The sequence below is a fragment of the Salmo trutta genome, chromosome 13 (genome assembly GCF_901001165.1).
Source record: "Salmo trutta chromosome 13, fSalTru1.1, whole genome shotgun sequence".
Lineage (NCBI taxonomy): Eukaryota > Metazoa > Chordata > Actinopteri > Salmoniformes > Salmonidae > Salmo > Salmo trutta.
In genome coordinates, this window is record NC_042969.1 from 6,749,120 (window position 1) to 6,764,875 (window position 15,756).

Here is a 15,756-nt window from a genome sequence, read left to right on the forward strand (position 1 = left end):
TACGCAGTACACAGTGTTACAGCCTGTACTTATATATTAAGTTCAAGATAATTACATAAGCTATTCCCTTTAGGAACCATAGAATAAACTGTATTAAATACCCCAGACATAAATAGGCTTCGTTCAATTTTGCTCAAAATGAATGGTCCAAATTGTTATCAGACTGGGGCCATTTGCTGTGTGTTTACTGTATAGGTGATGTTGGTGTGTGTGTCCATGTAAACGTGATGCGTAAAATTTTATATTAGGCAGAGGCATCGGGAGCATAGGCCCAACAGATTAAAGACGTGGGCCTTCCGTGGGGCTAACACCATGACAAGTATGCAATCCCCTTTGCAGAAACATAAAGAGGTGTCTATCAAATGCAGAGTGGCGTGGTCCGTGTAATATAGGTGACGGCACAACAGCAGGGGAGAAAATACAAAATGAGCTAATCACATAGAACAAATGGCGGTGTGTGGCCCCGCTTCTGCTGAGGTGCCATGAGCATACATAAACTCTATATTCCCATCCTTTTGATTCCACACGCGCACACACACCCTCCCTTAACTGAGTTAAGTGGCTGATTCTCTTGACGGATGTTTTGGTGGCTTAGAGAGACACAACGGTGTCTCTGCGGCTCTTTTGACTCACAAAGCAGGGTCTTTTTCTCTTCCAGGGTCTCTTCCTTTGGCTTCCTGCTGAAAGAGGCATGCTTTCAATTACATGCTTGGTTTAGCTTGTTCTACAGCAATTGCACATCAAAATAGGTCATTTCTCTGCCCCAAGATGGACCCACTGAGCTATATCCCGGTTCAAACGCTACACTGGTGACAATAGGCAATAGCTCTTTCCCAAAATTGCCTTTCTCACTTGGCTGCAGGTGCAGATGTACCTTTGTGCAGTTTAGTTTTTCTAGCTGATGCACCCAACACACTTGAGCGTGCGGGGACACACAATTCTCTCTCTCTCTCTCTCTCTCTCTCTCTCTCTCTCTCTCTCTCTCTCTCTCTCTCTCTCTCTCTCTCTCTCTCTCTCTCTCTCTCTCTCTCTCTCTCTCTCTCCGCTGAAAATGTAGTTCTCTCTCCGCTGAAAATGTAGTTCACGTCCAAATACACACACACACATCTTCTCCAGGTGAAAAGACAGGTCACAGAGATCAAACATACACCACTGTAATAAAGCCACTTACTCTATATGACTACAGTGGACTGTAAAATTGATGTTTCGCCATCCTTTCCTTCATGGCTCTTTGCATGTGATATTATCTAGAGGCATGCTGTAGGCCGTGGGGACATGCTTTACTGTGGAACTGATACGGTCTGTCAAAATGATACCACCAGTCAGGACTCCCAGGTCACCATTTACATAGATATGAGCAACCATATTTACTTGTCGGTATTGACACAGCTTACTCTCTCCCAGTGTATTCTATATCCGGGGTGACACTGGCATTGGAGTTGTCATGTGTAATGCACTGAAGACAACATAAACCCCATTCCCTCTAGATCTGTGAATGAGATACCCTATGGTTTCCATTATAACATGAAGGGATGTGTCTTTTATCGTGCAATGCTTGCTAACAACGGCTCATGGTTGCTAACGACAGCCTGTATAAATGCATGTGCACTTTAATAATGCATTATGGACAGATGCATTGCATGTTACTGTATTCTTTGTCCACCGGAATGATTTGACACGTGACGTTTTTACACTTTAGCAGACACTCTTATCCAGAGCAACTTACAGTAGTGAGTGCATGCATTTTCATACTGGTCCCCAGTGGGGCCATGCTTTACCAAGTGAGCCACACAAGACTATATGTTGACATATGACACAATGATATACCATGTGATTGCAGGTCCAGGAGATTCATTCGGAAACACCCCTCTGTGGATGACATGAGCGAGACAAGCACCAGTGATGACACCATGTCAGAGACCACCGTCCCCAAGACGCCACGGGTAAGTCTGAACCCAGTTAATGGTGACTTCCATACAGAAAAACAATGACCAATCACAAAAGGTCTTGTGGGTCACATGCAGACAGTTTCAAGAATATTTTTTGAGCGGTGTCCCAAAACTACTAGTAGGCTACTGTATGTTACCATACTGTGTTCCCCAACGGTTATCCCTTCTGTTTTAGTTCTATGTTGTTTTGGAACACGGTGGCGATGGAAAGGTCATTCACGTCATGGGCTGTCCAAGAAGAGCTGTTTGTCCCTCTTGCTCCTCCGAAACAGGTGCCATCACACATGCTTGTTTTAATGAATCCCAATCAAATAAAACATGTTATTTATAGGTTATTAATATGAACTTATGGCTTTACTATGTCATTCCTTTGTAAGTACCTTCCAATTTCTGTATAGTGAAATAAAGCACAACAACATTGTATTATTGGGCCCTGGATTGAGGCGAGCTTTGCTTTGATTGGACAGGTGAAAGCTTTGTGTCAGAGGAGGTAGTGACTCTTCCCAGACTCAACAAAGGGTACGAGTGCTCTTTTGGATTGGCTACCATGGAGACCAACAAGACAGGCGCCAACCACCTCAAGTCCATCGACAACCTCATCTTCCTGGATGACCCTCAGCCTGTCTCTGCCATCCCTCAGCTCACCTGAGGCCATGCCCACTCATATACCCTTATTAAATGAACCAACCCCCAAATGAGAAACCAAAAACACACACTGGAACCTGGACATTGTTAGCCTGGAATCCACACTGAATATCGTCTACTAGGACGGTCCAACTTCCCATCTATTGGAGCTTCTCCAGACTGAGTTCGGGAAACAATAGTGAAACGGAGTGATATTCAGTGTCGATTCCAGGCTAGGAGAACCCTTAGGTTGCTTAAGATTCTGTCTTTCCTTGAAGTTAAAAGCCCTGTATTCTCTAGGGAGTGGCTGTATTACCAGATTCTCTGGATGCCTCTTCCCAATAGCTAAACAACAGCACCTTCTGCTCATGTGAGACACTCGCAGAACACCGACACGCGCAGAAAGTTTGGCTGCCCAGAGGTGGAAGGCTATTTCATTGATGCACTGTTTATCAAATTGTGTAGTATTGCATGATTACCTGAGACGCGAAATAACAGTTGTATCTTATTGTGTGATTGTTTTGCCCCAATGCAATGTTAAGACAGGGCTAAGCTGCATATTACATGTTATGTTGTCATGCAGGCTAAATGAGTTTGGTTTCACCCCACATTTAGGATAAGGATATTCTCTGTGTCCTGCTTATGTTTAAGGAACTGCAAAATGCTTAGTTAGAACAGACAGAGAATTTTGTAGGCACACATCGATCACGTCAACACGTGTGTGTGTGGGGGGGGGGGGGGGGGTTCAAATCACCACAGGGTTTTTATTTCAGCTGTTCAGAACTAAAGTAACACATGCACAAAAGGTAATACGGTTGTTTAGGTCTGGGGAAGAGGCGTCCTGGGGAAGAGGCGTCCTGGGGAAGAGGCGTCCTGGGGAAGAGGCGTCCTGGGGAAGAGGCGTCCTGGGGAAGAGGCGTCCTGGGGGGCGAGACTGGGGCTGAACAGGCTGTCCAATCTGGTCACACAACCTCTGCCTAGTCTATATTTAGGTAGACCTATGTGGGGCGAAAATGAATCTATAATCTATATCCGAAACATTTGCATATCCTTCATTTTTCTGGTGTTCCAACTAGGATATTTGTTTATGGTCACCTTTCCTTGTTAGTTGCTGTATAAGAGATGTGTTAATGTTTAATCAGACAAAATGTGCCATGCTAAAATGCATGTATTGAATCAAGGCTTGCTTTATAAAAAAAAAGAAAAAGATCATTGATTAAAAAGTTGCTTCTCTGAGTGTAAGGGTACTCAGTGTAGATTTGTGCCTTCCAAAGATTGCGCTGCCATAATACATTTCAAAAGTTTTAGAGAGGTGTTTCTTTCTATCAGCTTCAATGTGATGATATCAATGTGACCTATTCAAAGATTGCTTGCTTTGGTAAAGATAAATGATCAACAACCGATTCGATTTGGACAGTACCTGCGATGTACAGTGATGCATTGTATTGCGATCACACCTCTGAGTCACTCAGAAGTTTAGGCATACTCATTAATGGCAGCATAGTGAAATAGAGGGAAATAGAACATAGCGAAAGAACATACCAAAAATGGACTGTTCAGGCAGAGAACCTGTGTATAAGCTTGGAGGAGGAGAGTGGAGGATATTATCAACGTCAATGAACAAATGTATAGCTCTGTCAATTTTATGAATAACTCCAGTAAATCGTTTGCTTGTATTTTAGTGCATTGTTTAGCCATCCTGGCATTTGTCAGCATATAGTTTGTGTGACTTTGATGCTATATTTATTTTTTTTACAGGCAAATACCGTTTGAGTCCTAGACCTCCAATTTTCTGATATACACTACCAGTCAAACATTTTAGAACCCCTACTCATTCAAGGGTTTTTCTAGATTTTCTACATAGTAGAATAACAGTGAAGAAATAAAAACTATGGAATAACACATATGGAATAATGTAGTAACCAAAAAAGTGTTAAACTAATCTAAATATTTTATATTTGAGATTCTTCAAATAACCACCCTTTGGCTTGATGACAGCTTTGCACACTCTTGGCATTCTCTCAACCAGCTTCACCTGGAATACTTTTCCAACAGTCTTGAAGGAGTTCCCACATATACGGAGCAATCGTTGGCTGCTTCTCCTTCACTCTGCGGTACGACTCATACCAAACCATCTCAATTTGGTTGAAGTTGGGGGATTGTGGAGGCCAGGTCATCTGATGCAGCACTCCATCACTCTCCTTCTTGGTAAAATAGCCTTTACACAACCTGGAGGTGTGTTGGGTCATTTTCCTGTTGAAAAATAAATGATTGTTCCACTAAGCCCAAACCAGATGGGATGGCATATCGCTGCAGAAGGTTGTGGTAGCCATGCTGGTTAAGTGTGCCTTGAATTCTAAATAAATCACAGACAGTGTCACCAGCAAAGCACCCCCACACCATAACACCTCCTCCTCCATGCTTTACGGTGGGAACTACACATGCAGAGATCATCCGTTCACCCACACTGCATCGCACAAAGACACGGCGGTTGGAACCAAAAATCTCCAATTTGGACTCCAGACCAAAGGACACATTTCCACGGTCTAATGTCAATTGCTTATATTTCTTGGCCCAAGCAAGTCTCTTCTTCTTATTGGTGTCCTTTAGTAATGGTTTCTTTGCAGAAATTCAACCATGAAGGCCTGACTCACACAATCTCTTCTGAACAATTGACATTGAGATGTGTCTGTTACTTGAACTCTGTGAAGCATTTATTTGGGCTGTAATTTCTGAGGCTGGTAACTCCTAATGAACTTATCCTCTGCAGCAGAGGTAACTCTGGGTCTTCCTTTCCTGTGGAGGTCCTCATGAGAGCCAGTTTCATCATAGCGCTTAATGGTTTTTGCGACTGCACTTGAAGAAACTTTCAAAGTTCATTAAATGTTCCGTATTGACTGACCTTCATGTCTTAAAGTAATGATGGACTGTCATTATTCTTTGCTTATTTGAGCTGTTCTTTCCGTATACCCCCCCTACCTTGTCACAACACAACTGATTGGCTCAAACGCGTTAAGAAGGAAAGAAATTTCAGAAATTAACTTTTATGAAGGCACACCTGTTAATTAACATGCATTCCAGATGACTACCTCATGAAACTGGTTGAGAGAATGCCAAGAGTGTGCAAAGCTGTCATCAAGGCAAAATGTGGCTATTTGAAATATATAAATAGAAATATACTTTTATTTTGATTTGGTTACTTTTTTGGTTACTACATGATTCCATATGTGTTATTTCGTAGTTTTGATGTCTTCACTATTATTCCACAATGTAGAAAATAGTAAAAATAAAGAAAAACACTTGAATTAGTAGGTGTTCTAAAACTTTTGACCGACAGTGTAGACTAAATGTTCTTATTGATTGTGTAACAGATAAGATTGATGCTGGTTTTTAACTACATTGTTTTGTCTGGAAAAGGGAAGGTTCCATTGGAGATGCTGGGGGTGTCTGAATAAAAGAAAAAGAGAGAAAGACATTGGATGCATAGTGTACCGCTAAAAGTGCATCCCAAATGTCACCCTATTCCCTACATAGTGTTCTACTTTTGAACAGAGCCCTATGGGCCCTGTTCAAAAGGAGTGGACTACATATGGAATAGGGTGCAATTTGGGATGCAGAAATACAGATACACTATCTGTGAATTCTAGTGCATACCACATACATACTACTAATAGTAGAGAAGGAAAGTGGAGGCTTGTTATGGTACTGCTTTTTCTTTGTTTTCATATGACCTTTTCTATACTGTACCTGCTCAAGTTATTGACAGCGACTGTGATCTTCTTCAGGAACTGCAGAACAACTGGTTTCCTATTCTATTTAGTTTTGCTGTATTCTGTTGTTCAGCACACACATGCTCCATTTGACTGGATTGACCTGTTAAAACTTACATTTGTGTCAATGCTTGTATATCTTTGCTGGTAATAAAATCCTTATCTTCACCAAAAAACTGTCTGGTGGAAATAAGGATATCTTTTCAACTGTTCTGTAAAACACCAAGTGGGATATGGGTTTGTCTCAGTGCAAAAAAATTTGGAAATTGATTAAGTCAATATTCAATAATCAATGGCGACAACAATACCACCTGGCCTTAATTATCTAAAAAGGGAAAGCATGTACCACCATTATCTCAAGATCACGGCACTCAATGATCTCGGAGTCTCGGCATTTGAACTTTATGCTGCAGCTGAACGCACCATTGGGTGCACACTGCCTGCCCTACAGGACATCTTCAACACCAGGTGTCGCAGGGAGGCTAAGAAGATCATCAGGGACCCAAGCCATGCCCTGTTCTCCCCACTTCAATCACTCTGACACAGGCAGTACAGGAGCATCATGGACTGGCCAATAGTTTCTACCCTCAGACCATCAGGCTGCTGAATAGCCACCACTAGTCAGCTACTGCTCCACCCTCCCCCTGCTACTCCCCCTATGGACATGAATCTGTTTTTTGTGGTATAGTGTGATTATATAAGCAGAATTCAATATAATTTCAGTGCAAGAATCCCCCTAAAAATTGACCTCTCGCCCATTTAAAAAAAATACTTTTTTTAAATTAAAATAAAACACACCCACACACCAACATTTTTTGGGGATCAAAAAGGGGCTTAGGTGGTGGGCTTACATTTTTGAGAGATGTTAAGTAGCCCCAATCTTAGCGGTGTAGAGGAATTTTTGCATTTTTAAGACAATTTCGTGCAATTCTACACATTTCTCCATGTAGCTCAGATAATCATCCACCTCTGGCCTGCTGGCCCCCCAACCTCTGAGGAAGCACGGTTCCCGCTCAGCCCAGTCCAAACTGTTCGCTGCTCTGGCACCCCAATGGTGGAACAAGCTCCCTCACGACGCCAGGACAGCGGAGTCAATCACCACCTTCCGGAGACACCTGAAACCCCACCTCTTTAAGGAATACCTGGGATAGGATAAAGTAATCCTTCTAACCCCCCCCCTTAAAAGATTTAGATGCACTATTGTAAAGTGGTTGTTCCACTGGATATCATAAGGTGAATGCACCAATTTGTAAGTCGCTCTGGATAAGAGCGTCTGCTAAATGACTTAAATGTAAATGACTTAAATGTAAATGTAAATGTAAAAAAAAGCACTCCAACTCTGATTAAGTGTAAGACAACTGTGAGAGAACAATAGGTCAAAAGCCTTGGGGCGAGATTACTCTTATTGTATGGATCCTCTCAATACAGTCTACTGCCTGAACCCATAAGAAGAGTTAACAATGAGGAGAGTCAATCAACGGCAGTGAATTATTTGAGTATTCATTATGAAACTTCTAAATATTCAAGGGAGGCTATTATTTCATTGAATCCTTCAATGCCTGGCCTGGCCTGCCTGCCTGCCTGCCTGCCTGCCTGCCTGCCTGCCTGCCTGCCTCTCTATCCTTCTTTCTTTCTCTCTTACTCACATGCTCTTGCTGCATCTCTCACTCCCTCCTTCGCCCTCTTTCTCTGCCTCTCACCTTGCCCAGGGAAAGACTACTGTTTAGTTCGAGCTGCGATGCATTCCCATTCAGGGACCAAATGGTTTTATTTGTAACGCTCTGGCAACATTGGTGCCCAATGCACCCGCCGCTCTCTCAAGCCTCACTGACGACAGTTAATGGAGGGCCGCTGTCGCTTTGTTTCAAGCTGATAGGAGGAAAACAAAGCACTTTCCTTCAAAAACCATCATTGGCTACATCGATATTGATTTCCTGGCAAGGGAACACTTATCTATATATTGCCCTCAGTTATATAGCCATTGCCCTTTACTCTAAACAGTGGTAGATAGGCCCTGAAATAAAGATGCAATTGGACCTGTGTCAATTTTATTTGTATTACTCCTCAATGGGGGCAATAGAGTCAATCGTAAGTAAAAAGCTTTTTCTTTCAAAATATTAACATTTGTCATGTAGTCAGCCTCTAAACTTTTAGGAATTGTATTTGTTTGACCATGTGGTGACCGTTTTTATTTGGATAATGTGATGTTGAGTTCACAGTTCAATAGCGATACATATTCTTTCAAATGAATAAATGCCCCGTGTTGAGCTAGTACGACTACTACAGAAACAACTGCATTCACTGTGTATGATACAGTATGCACAGTAGGACTGCGTTTTCAATAGCTAACTGTATTGCGTTGCCATTCATACTAAAACCACACTCATTTGCAAGACACCTCAAAGCCAGAGTGAGTGGAGGCAAATGAAGATGTGTCACGGCTGTCAGAATGATCGAACCAAAATGCAGCGTCGGTTTCGTTCCACATATTTATTGGACAGTGAAACTTAATGCGATACAAAAAAAACTGGAGGAACAAAACAACAAACCGTGACGCAAGAGGAATAAACACACTCACAAAATATAATCACCCACAAAAACCAAGTGGGACAAACATCAACTTAAATATGGCCTCCAATTAGAGACAACGACAACCTGCTACCTCTAATTGGAGGTCATGCCAAAGAAAACCCAACCTAGAAATACAAAACTAGAAACTAAACATAGAAATACAAAAATGGACAAACACCCCCCGTCACGCCCTAACCTACTCTACCATAGAAAATAACATCTTGGTCAGGATGTGACAGATGTCTTACACTTCCATCTGTGCACCTCAAGATGTACAGGACGTATAAGCAGCCCAACCCCTCCTCTTTCCTCTGATGGACGGCAAAAACTGGAGCATTTGGGTTTTGAGGTGTGTGTGTGTGTGTGTGTGTGTGTGTGTGTGTGTGTGTGTGTGTGTGTGTGTGTGTGTGTGTGTGTGTGTGTGTGTGTGTGTGTGTGTGTGTGCCACAGTCAGGTCCCATTTTCACTTCAGCTGTTGGGAATTAAAAAGGAGGGATCAAGGGATGAGGGAGGTAATCCACCTGAAAGGGATAGAGCGAGAGAATGAGAGAGGGAGAGCAGGAAAGAGAGAGAGAGCTAAAGAGAGAGGCAGGCAAGGCAGGCAGGCAGGCAGGCAGGCAGGCAGGCAGGCAGACAGGCAGGCAGGCAGACAGACAGACAGACAGACAGACAGACAGACAGACAGACAGACAGACAGACAGACAGACAGACAGACAGACAGACAGACAGACAGACAGACAGACAGACAGACAGACAGACAGACAGACAGACAGACAGGGATGGAAAGAGACAACACCAATGCACACACCTTACCTTCCAAGACAAAAGATTACTGTATCGTATTATTTTCCCCTTAATTTCCCAGTCAGATGGTATATGGGAGTCGTTGCCCAAGATGGCCGTTGTTTCTTCACTCTGCTAGGTCCACAGATGAGGGTGGCTAAACAGAGTATTAGCTTCCCACTCAAAGGCTTTACTCTTATCCTTCAGGTTACTAATTCAACCCCCTGGCATCTGACCTGGGCCCTTCAGGCCTGTTTTTCAAGGCTTTGGGGCAGATTTAGAAAGAATTGGGGATAATGTGTCTTTAGTGTATTTAGGCTTGTACACATGTGCTCAAAAGCTGGTGGTCTATCAAACAGTGAGTGAGTGAGAGCCCTTATGTCTTGGTGCTCCCTTGATGGAGTTGTCGAGGTGATAGAGGGGGTCAGAGGGATTGATGAGAGAATGAGGTGTAGTGTGTTTACCCGTTTCGAGGGCTAAGCCGTGGAAAGCTGGCACGCTGGTCATCTAGATCGGCGTGCCTGCAACGGTGTGTCTTCGAGTGGCGATTACGTAACGCAAAGAAGCACACATATTCACCGAATGTCAAGCAACTTCACCTATCCAAGAAAACTAAACTGATTCATTGTATGATAAAATGTCCATATATGTTTAAATGTTTACATTTGTGAAAATATGTACATGAACACAAATAAATTAACGCTAAACAGATGCAGAATCAGAGTAGGAGATTGATCATTGAATTTGATATCAATGGTGAAATGGAGATTGAAATGTCAGGTGAAGTATGCAGTTCTCAAGGCCAATGAAGCGGATTGTCACCTGAATCTGGGTTATAAGTGTATTTTGTCCAGAAGATGGCGATAGTGGGCTACATAAACCTTCACAATAGTTCACAGTGTCTCATAGCCCTTGCTCTTAGTCAATTCCATACGCTTCCAGTGGTTCCCAACATTTTTTGGTCACTGTACCACCAACTGAGGTTTGCTCTACCCGGAGTACCCAAAGTATTTTACGAGTAGACCTATGGTCTCATGAGTGTATTTTGTCCAGGTCACACATTCACAGTAAAAGCCTATGTCTAAAACCCATCGGTGTTCCTTTGCCCAGTCTTGATATTATATACTGTACATGTTCACATTTAGGCCATTGGTTGTGGCTGAGAATAAATCAGACTCTGATATTCAAAGATCCGTCTGCCTAGGTCCCACTTTCTCAACTCCAGACAGACCAGACGGTCCCCACCTCTAAAGATTTTCTTTCTTACCTGGGGGATTCAGATTGGGACCCTCAGGTGAGTACAATCTCTGGCCAATAAGTGGTGTAGGATTAATTTAGGAGAGATATTTGTTTCCTAAGACTCATTCATATATTTCTAAAATCTGTGGAGTCAGGATTTAGAAATATTGATGCTAATTGATTATTTACAAAGTAAATTATTTACAAAGTACAAAGCTTCTAAATTGGAACACAGCGGATGTAGAATAACATGCTATACATGAAGTCTGAGCTCAGGTTCTCTACTTCACAGCGCTGTATGTGTTTTGACTGACAGCAGTTATAAACGTGAGCACTGCTTGGGACAAGAAGATGCCCCCATCCCTCCCGCTAAATGGTTACTTTAGCACGTTTGTTGTTGTCTGAGAGAGGGAAATGCTATAAATCTGCAAGGAGTCGATGTGTTCTGAAAGGTGAGATGTTGAGGATTATAATAAATATCGCAAATCATACAAGGCAACCACACACCTGTCCAAACATGCACATCACACTTCCATATTTGAAAACTCATGTAATTTACTAGTTTCAAGGGCTATTTTTGATCCACAGTTACAAGGATGACATGCATTTAAACCCTGGGTTGTCCTGAACAGAATGAGCCTACAGTATATTGGTGGTATTGTGATGAAAATTAGACAGGGAACACACTCTTGAATGCACTCCTGACTCCATTCTGTGCACACCAAAATTACAATCTGTTTGTCTAAAGACCCTTTTGAAAGCCTAACACTGTAAAATCATATTTTATAACTTAGCTAGCCATGTTGGCAATATAATACATTTTCAAATTATGCCCATCTGACCCAGATTGTGATTTATAATGGAATGTTTTTGGATTGCAAAAACAACAGTAATTGTGTGATGGTGGTGAAGCAGGGCTGTGTTTCAAACAAAAACTACAAGTGTGCCTGCCTCCGTTCCTCAATGGCAAAGCTAGGAGACCTAAAAAAAAAGCAGGTTATAGTTGAAGGCTCTGTCCTTGAGTCATAAATGCGCATTGAAATTACTTGAACTACGCACAGTTTGGAGAGGTGTGTGGCCACTTAAAGACACCAGCTAGACCTCTCACTCAAACCCTTGTAATAGTTTTTTCTTTAAATTATTATTATTATGTTACTGAATGTATCCGGAGTATTTTCAGATTTCGTTATTGACAAATGCTGTCACAAGTACAGCAAATGTAAAATGCACATAAAATCAACAGTGCAATGTTTGGATGCAGTCTTGTGTCAGGTGAACTGTTATGGCCTCACCTTTAGTCTGATAATTTCCCAAAAATCTCCAAACTGTTCTCTTTTGATCACTACCATGGTCATGCATATGTTTTTTTTATAGTTATTCTTGTTTGAAACATTTCAATTTGGCTCTATCCATATAGGCCAATTTCCACAAGTGTAAGTGGTTAATACTGATTGGCCAGATGTTGTTACCTCTTGAAGAAGAAACAGGAAGTTGATGTTTGGCTGTAAATGTGGCCAGTTCAAAAATCTGCAGAAGAGTAATCTGTCTCCATCCAGTGTTTGTCCACACAGAAATTCACCCACATACCTTATAAAGAACTCTACAGTGGCATCAATCAATAAATGTCCTTAAGGGAGGAAAGAAAACCATCAGTACAGCCTCAATGCTTGGATTTCTGGACCCCTCGCCTAGCTCACATGAAAAAATACTATAGTGGATGATGGTAAAAATAGTATTTACTGTAGTACACTGTAATATTTACAGTTAATTATAGTATATATACTGTAGTAAATAAAACTGTAGCATATACTTTAGTATTTAATGTATTGTTTTTGCAGTTTGTAATATACTGTAGTATTTACTGTAGTGTTTTTACAGACTGTAGTGTACTGTAGTATTTACTGTATTGTTTTTGGCAGACAACTGTAGTATTTACTATAGTGTTTTTTCTTTATTATCTTTGACATAGAAGTGGAGGCTTTCTTCTTGAGGAAACCTACTGGAGAAGTACTAAAAGAGCATGTGTTCCATATGCTGTAGGTAGGTAGGTAGGTAGGTAGGTAGAACTGGGGTCTGAACAAATAGATCAGAGATTCTGCTCTTTTCAATAACCTGTAGGGAACACAAAATGGTCTATAACTGGCATGTAGGTTTCTTACTTATGGGTGGCACAAATTGTCATATGGGCGAGGGGAATGTGCAGAGTAGATGCTAATTAAATACCATAGTATTTACTATAGTTCAAAACGTGTAGTGCTTTTGCGGACTGAAGTGTTTTTGTAGACATTACTACAATAATTTCGACTGTGTTTTTTTTGTTGCATATAATACTGTTGTTTTTACAGTATACTACAACATTCTATAGTAAGTACTACACATTATCGAAGGATACTACAGTGTGTAGTATAGTATTCTACAGAATATTACAGTTTACTATAGAATTCTATAGTAAGTACTGTAGCATTCTATAGTGAACTGTGGGACGCCACATGGAAGCTCTAAGTCTTCTGTTTCCCACAGTAAGTATCAGTACCTTAGTCCATTGCTACTGTATCTCAGATCAAATGGTGAAATAACTGTAACTCAGTTCATACCTTGGTCAAGTGCCATTTCTTTCTCTCTCCCATTCTGTTTTTTTTTTTTGCCTAAATCTTCTCAATTAGATTTCCTAACTTAACTGGAATTGAAATACTATTGACCCCAATGGTGTAGATAGCCAGCCTTATGTAGTGCCAATAGCATTGTAACATGTTAGGCAAGTACTCACTATTTTAGATAAATTCTATTATATTTAATTCTTAGTCTTCATATCTAATATATGGTGTGTGCCGTGAGCGACAGCTACAAGCCAGCATCTCCCCCTTTGAATATGCATTTCCCATTATACGCTCGGATGGTCTTAAAAAAGATTGATTCATCTCAGAGAGATGTCTAAGCAGAGGTGCACGTTTGTGGAAGCAAATTCATGGCGAATCTTCCTTTGATTATGCAAAGTGAGAGCCACCATAAGCACATATTTCGGGGAGGTGTACACCAACGCAAATATGAAGGCCTGTTGCATTACATGGTAATTCATAGTTGGTGTTATCAGGCCACTTGGTTATCTGCACTAGTTAATTAGCTTCAGAGCTTCATTGTGAATATTTAATGAGGGTAATGTGAAAGGGCTCATATTGGTTCTTGGTACACCATTGCTATCCCAGCCATGTGAACCGTCACCCTTTATATTGTCGAATAGGTGATGTTATTGGTGATGTGTATGTATGTCTTTGTATCTCCTTCCTGTTTTTAGGGGTGGTATAATAAAAGTTCAAGTTAAGAAGTAGAGATACTTTAAAGGTAAGGTATAAATAACATAATTCAGCATTGTACTAATCTGATGAATATATTTTAGAATATAAAAACCCAAGTGGCAGTGGGGGACATTTCTATACATTTATACTTAGTATATTTACGGCTGTGTAAGATGCTCTATCTCCATTGCAGGCAAGGTAATAAGCCAAATGCAACCTTTTTGTCATCCAGTATCAAGTCATTTTGCGTTCATAATGGCGCAATATGCATATCGCGGATAGATTGCATTTTGGATGGTCTTATTTAAAATCAGCTTCAGGATGCGTATGAGCTTGAATCATTTGACATTGTGGAGCAGCGTAAGTATACATTTAAAAGACTCAGGCTGAACATAGACTGATCACACACTGACTTCATAGAATTTTTATAACTTCATATTCCTCATTTTACGTGATCCTTCTCGCCAATAAAATTAAGCCAATGTGAAGTAGGCTTATGCAGAGTAGGTCTATTTTTGAAAACGCTGTACTGTATGATACTTTAGCAGTGACAGAAATGAATTCCTGTGCACTGTAAGCACACACACACAGACACACACACACAAACACGCACGCATGCACACACCCTAATCTCAACTCTCTAAAATGGAGTGCTTATGATAACGGACATACGGTGGAATAGAAAGGATAGTTTATCTGACAATAACTTGTTTATCTTTCGAAGCGCCTTCAAGTAGATAGCCATAGATTAATCTCTATGACGATAGTAGCCATAAGTATTGCATGATTGCTTATCACCCACCTGGACTATAATTGAACCAATTGCAGGGTAGATACTCATGTGCTCTTACGAAGTTGACAATATTATAGCATCTACTGTAAACCTGATTGTTGGGTTTGAGACGGTGTTCTCTCGCTTTAGTTGTAATGAGCAGTGAAATCTTCTCACTTAGGAGATAATTATAGTTTTACTTTTTACCAATATGTTATAGAATAATGTATGTTTTCAATTCTTTTCATTATAATTTGTGAGATGCAGTTGCAAGTGGTTTACAAAATTCCCCCAACCTCAGGTCATTTAATTGTCTTGTCTTAAAACGTTTCAAATGATGTTCTGTATGTAGTGTAGCTGTGTGTGAAGCTGTTCTCAGTATCCAACAGAGACTAGAGACATGATCTACTATGATGTTGTTGTGGCTTCGATTTCTCAGCCAAAACTAGCTATCTTTTGGTCAGACCATGCTCCTGGTATGCAATTTAACCAGTTTATCTCTTGGTTAAGAAAAATAACAATATGCAAAATATATGAGGTGCAAAAGGTCACTTTCTCACACACTCTCATACACGTGCAGCTCTCACACACATGTGCAAGCTGCTTACGGCTGTGGTAATACAAGATGCTTATGGCTGTGGCATGATTTCCCCTTGATGTGTACTCTTTACCTTCACTGACATACAACTAAACCACTAATGACTGATGCCAAGACAGTCGTTGCTGAGAATAAAATAAACAGACATGACACCATC

General features: G+C 41.0%; 1 protein-coding gene across 1 annotated transcript in view; it reads left to right on the top strand.

Moving 5' to 3' along the window:
- The window catches only part of LOC115205115 (pro-epidermal growth factor), a 31,572-nt gene extending 22,282 nt beyond the window's left edge, over nucleotides 1–9,290 (top strand). Inside the window, exons 23-26 of the mRNA XM_029770782.1 lie at nucleotides 1,841–1,943; nucleotides 2,125–2,221; nucleotides 2,417–3,298; nucleotides 9,264–9,290. Coding sequence (XP_029626642.1) covers nucleotides 1,841–1,943; nucleotides 2,125–2,221; nucleotides 2,417–2,598 — 382 coding nt within the window. The 3' untranslated portion in view covers nucleotides 2,599–3,298; nucleotides 9,264–9,290. The remainder of the gene's footprint in view (nucleotides 1–1,840; nucleotides 1,944–2,124; nucleotides 2,222–2,416; nucleotides 3,299–9,263) is intronic.
- The last annotated feature ends 6,466 nt before the right edge of the window (nucleotides 9,291–15,756 follow it).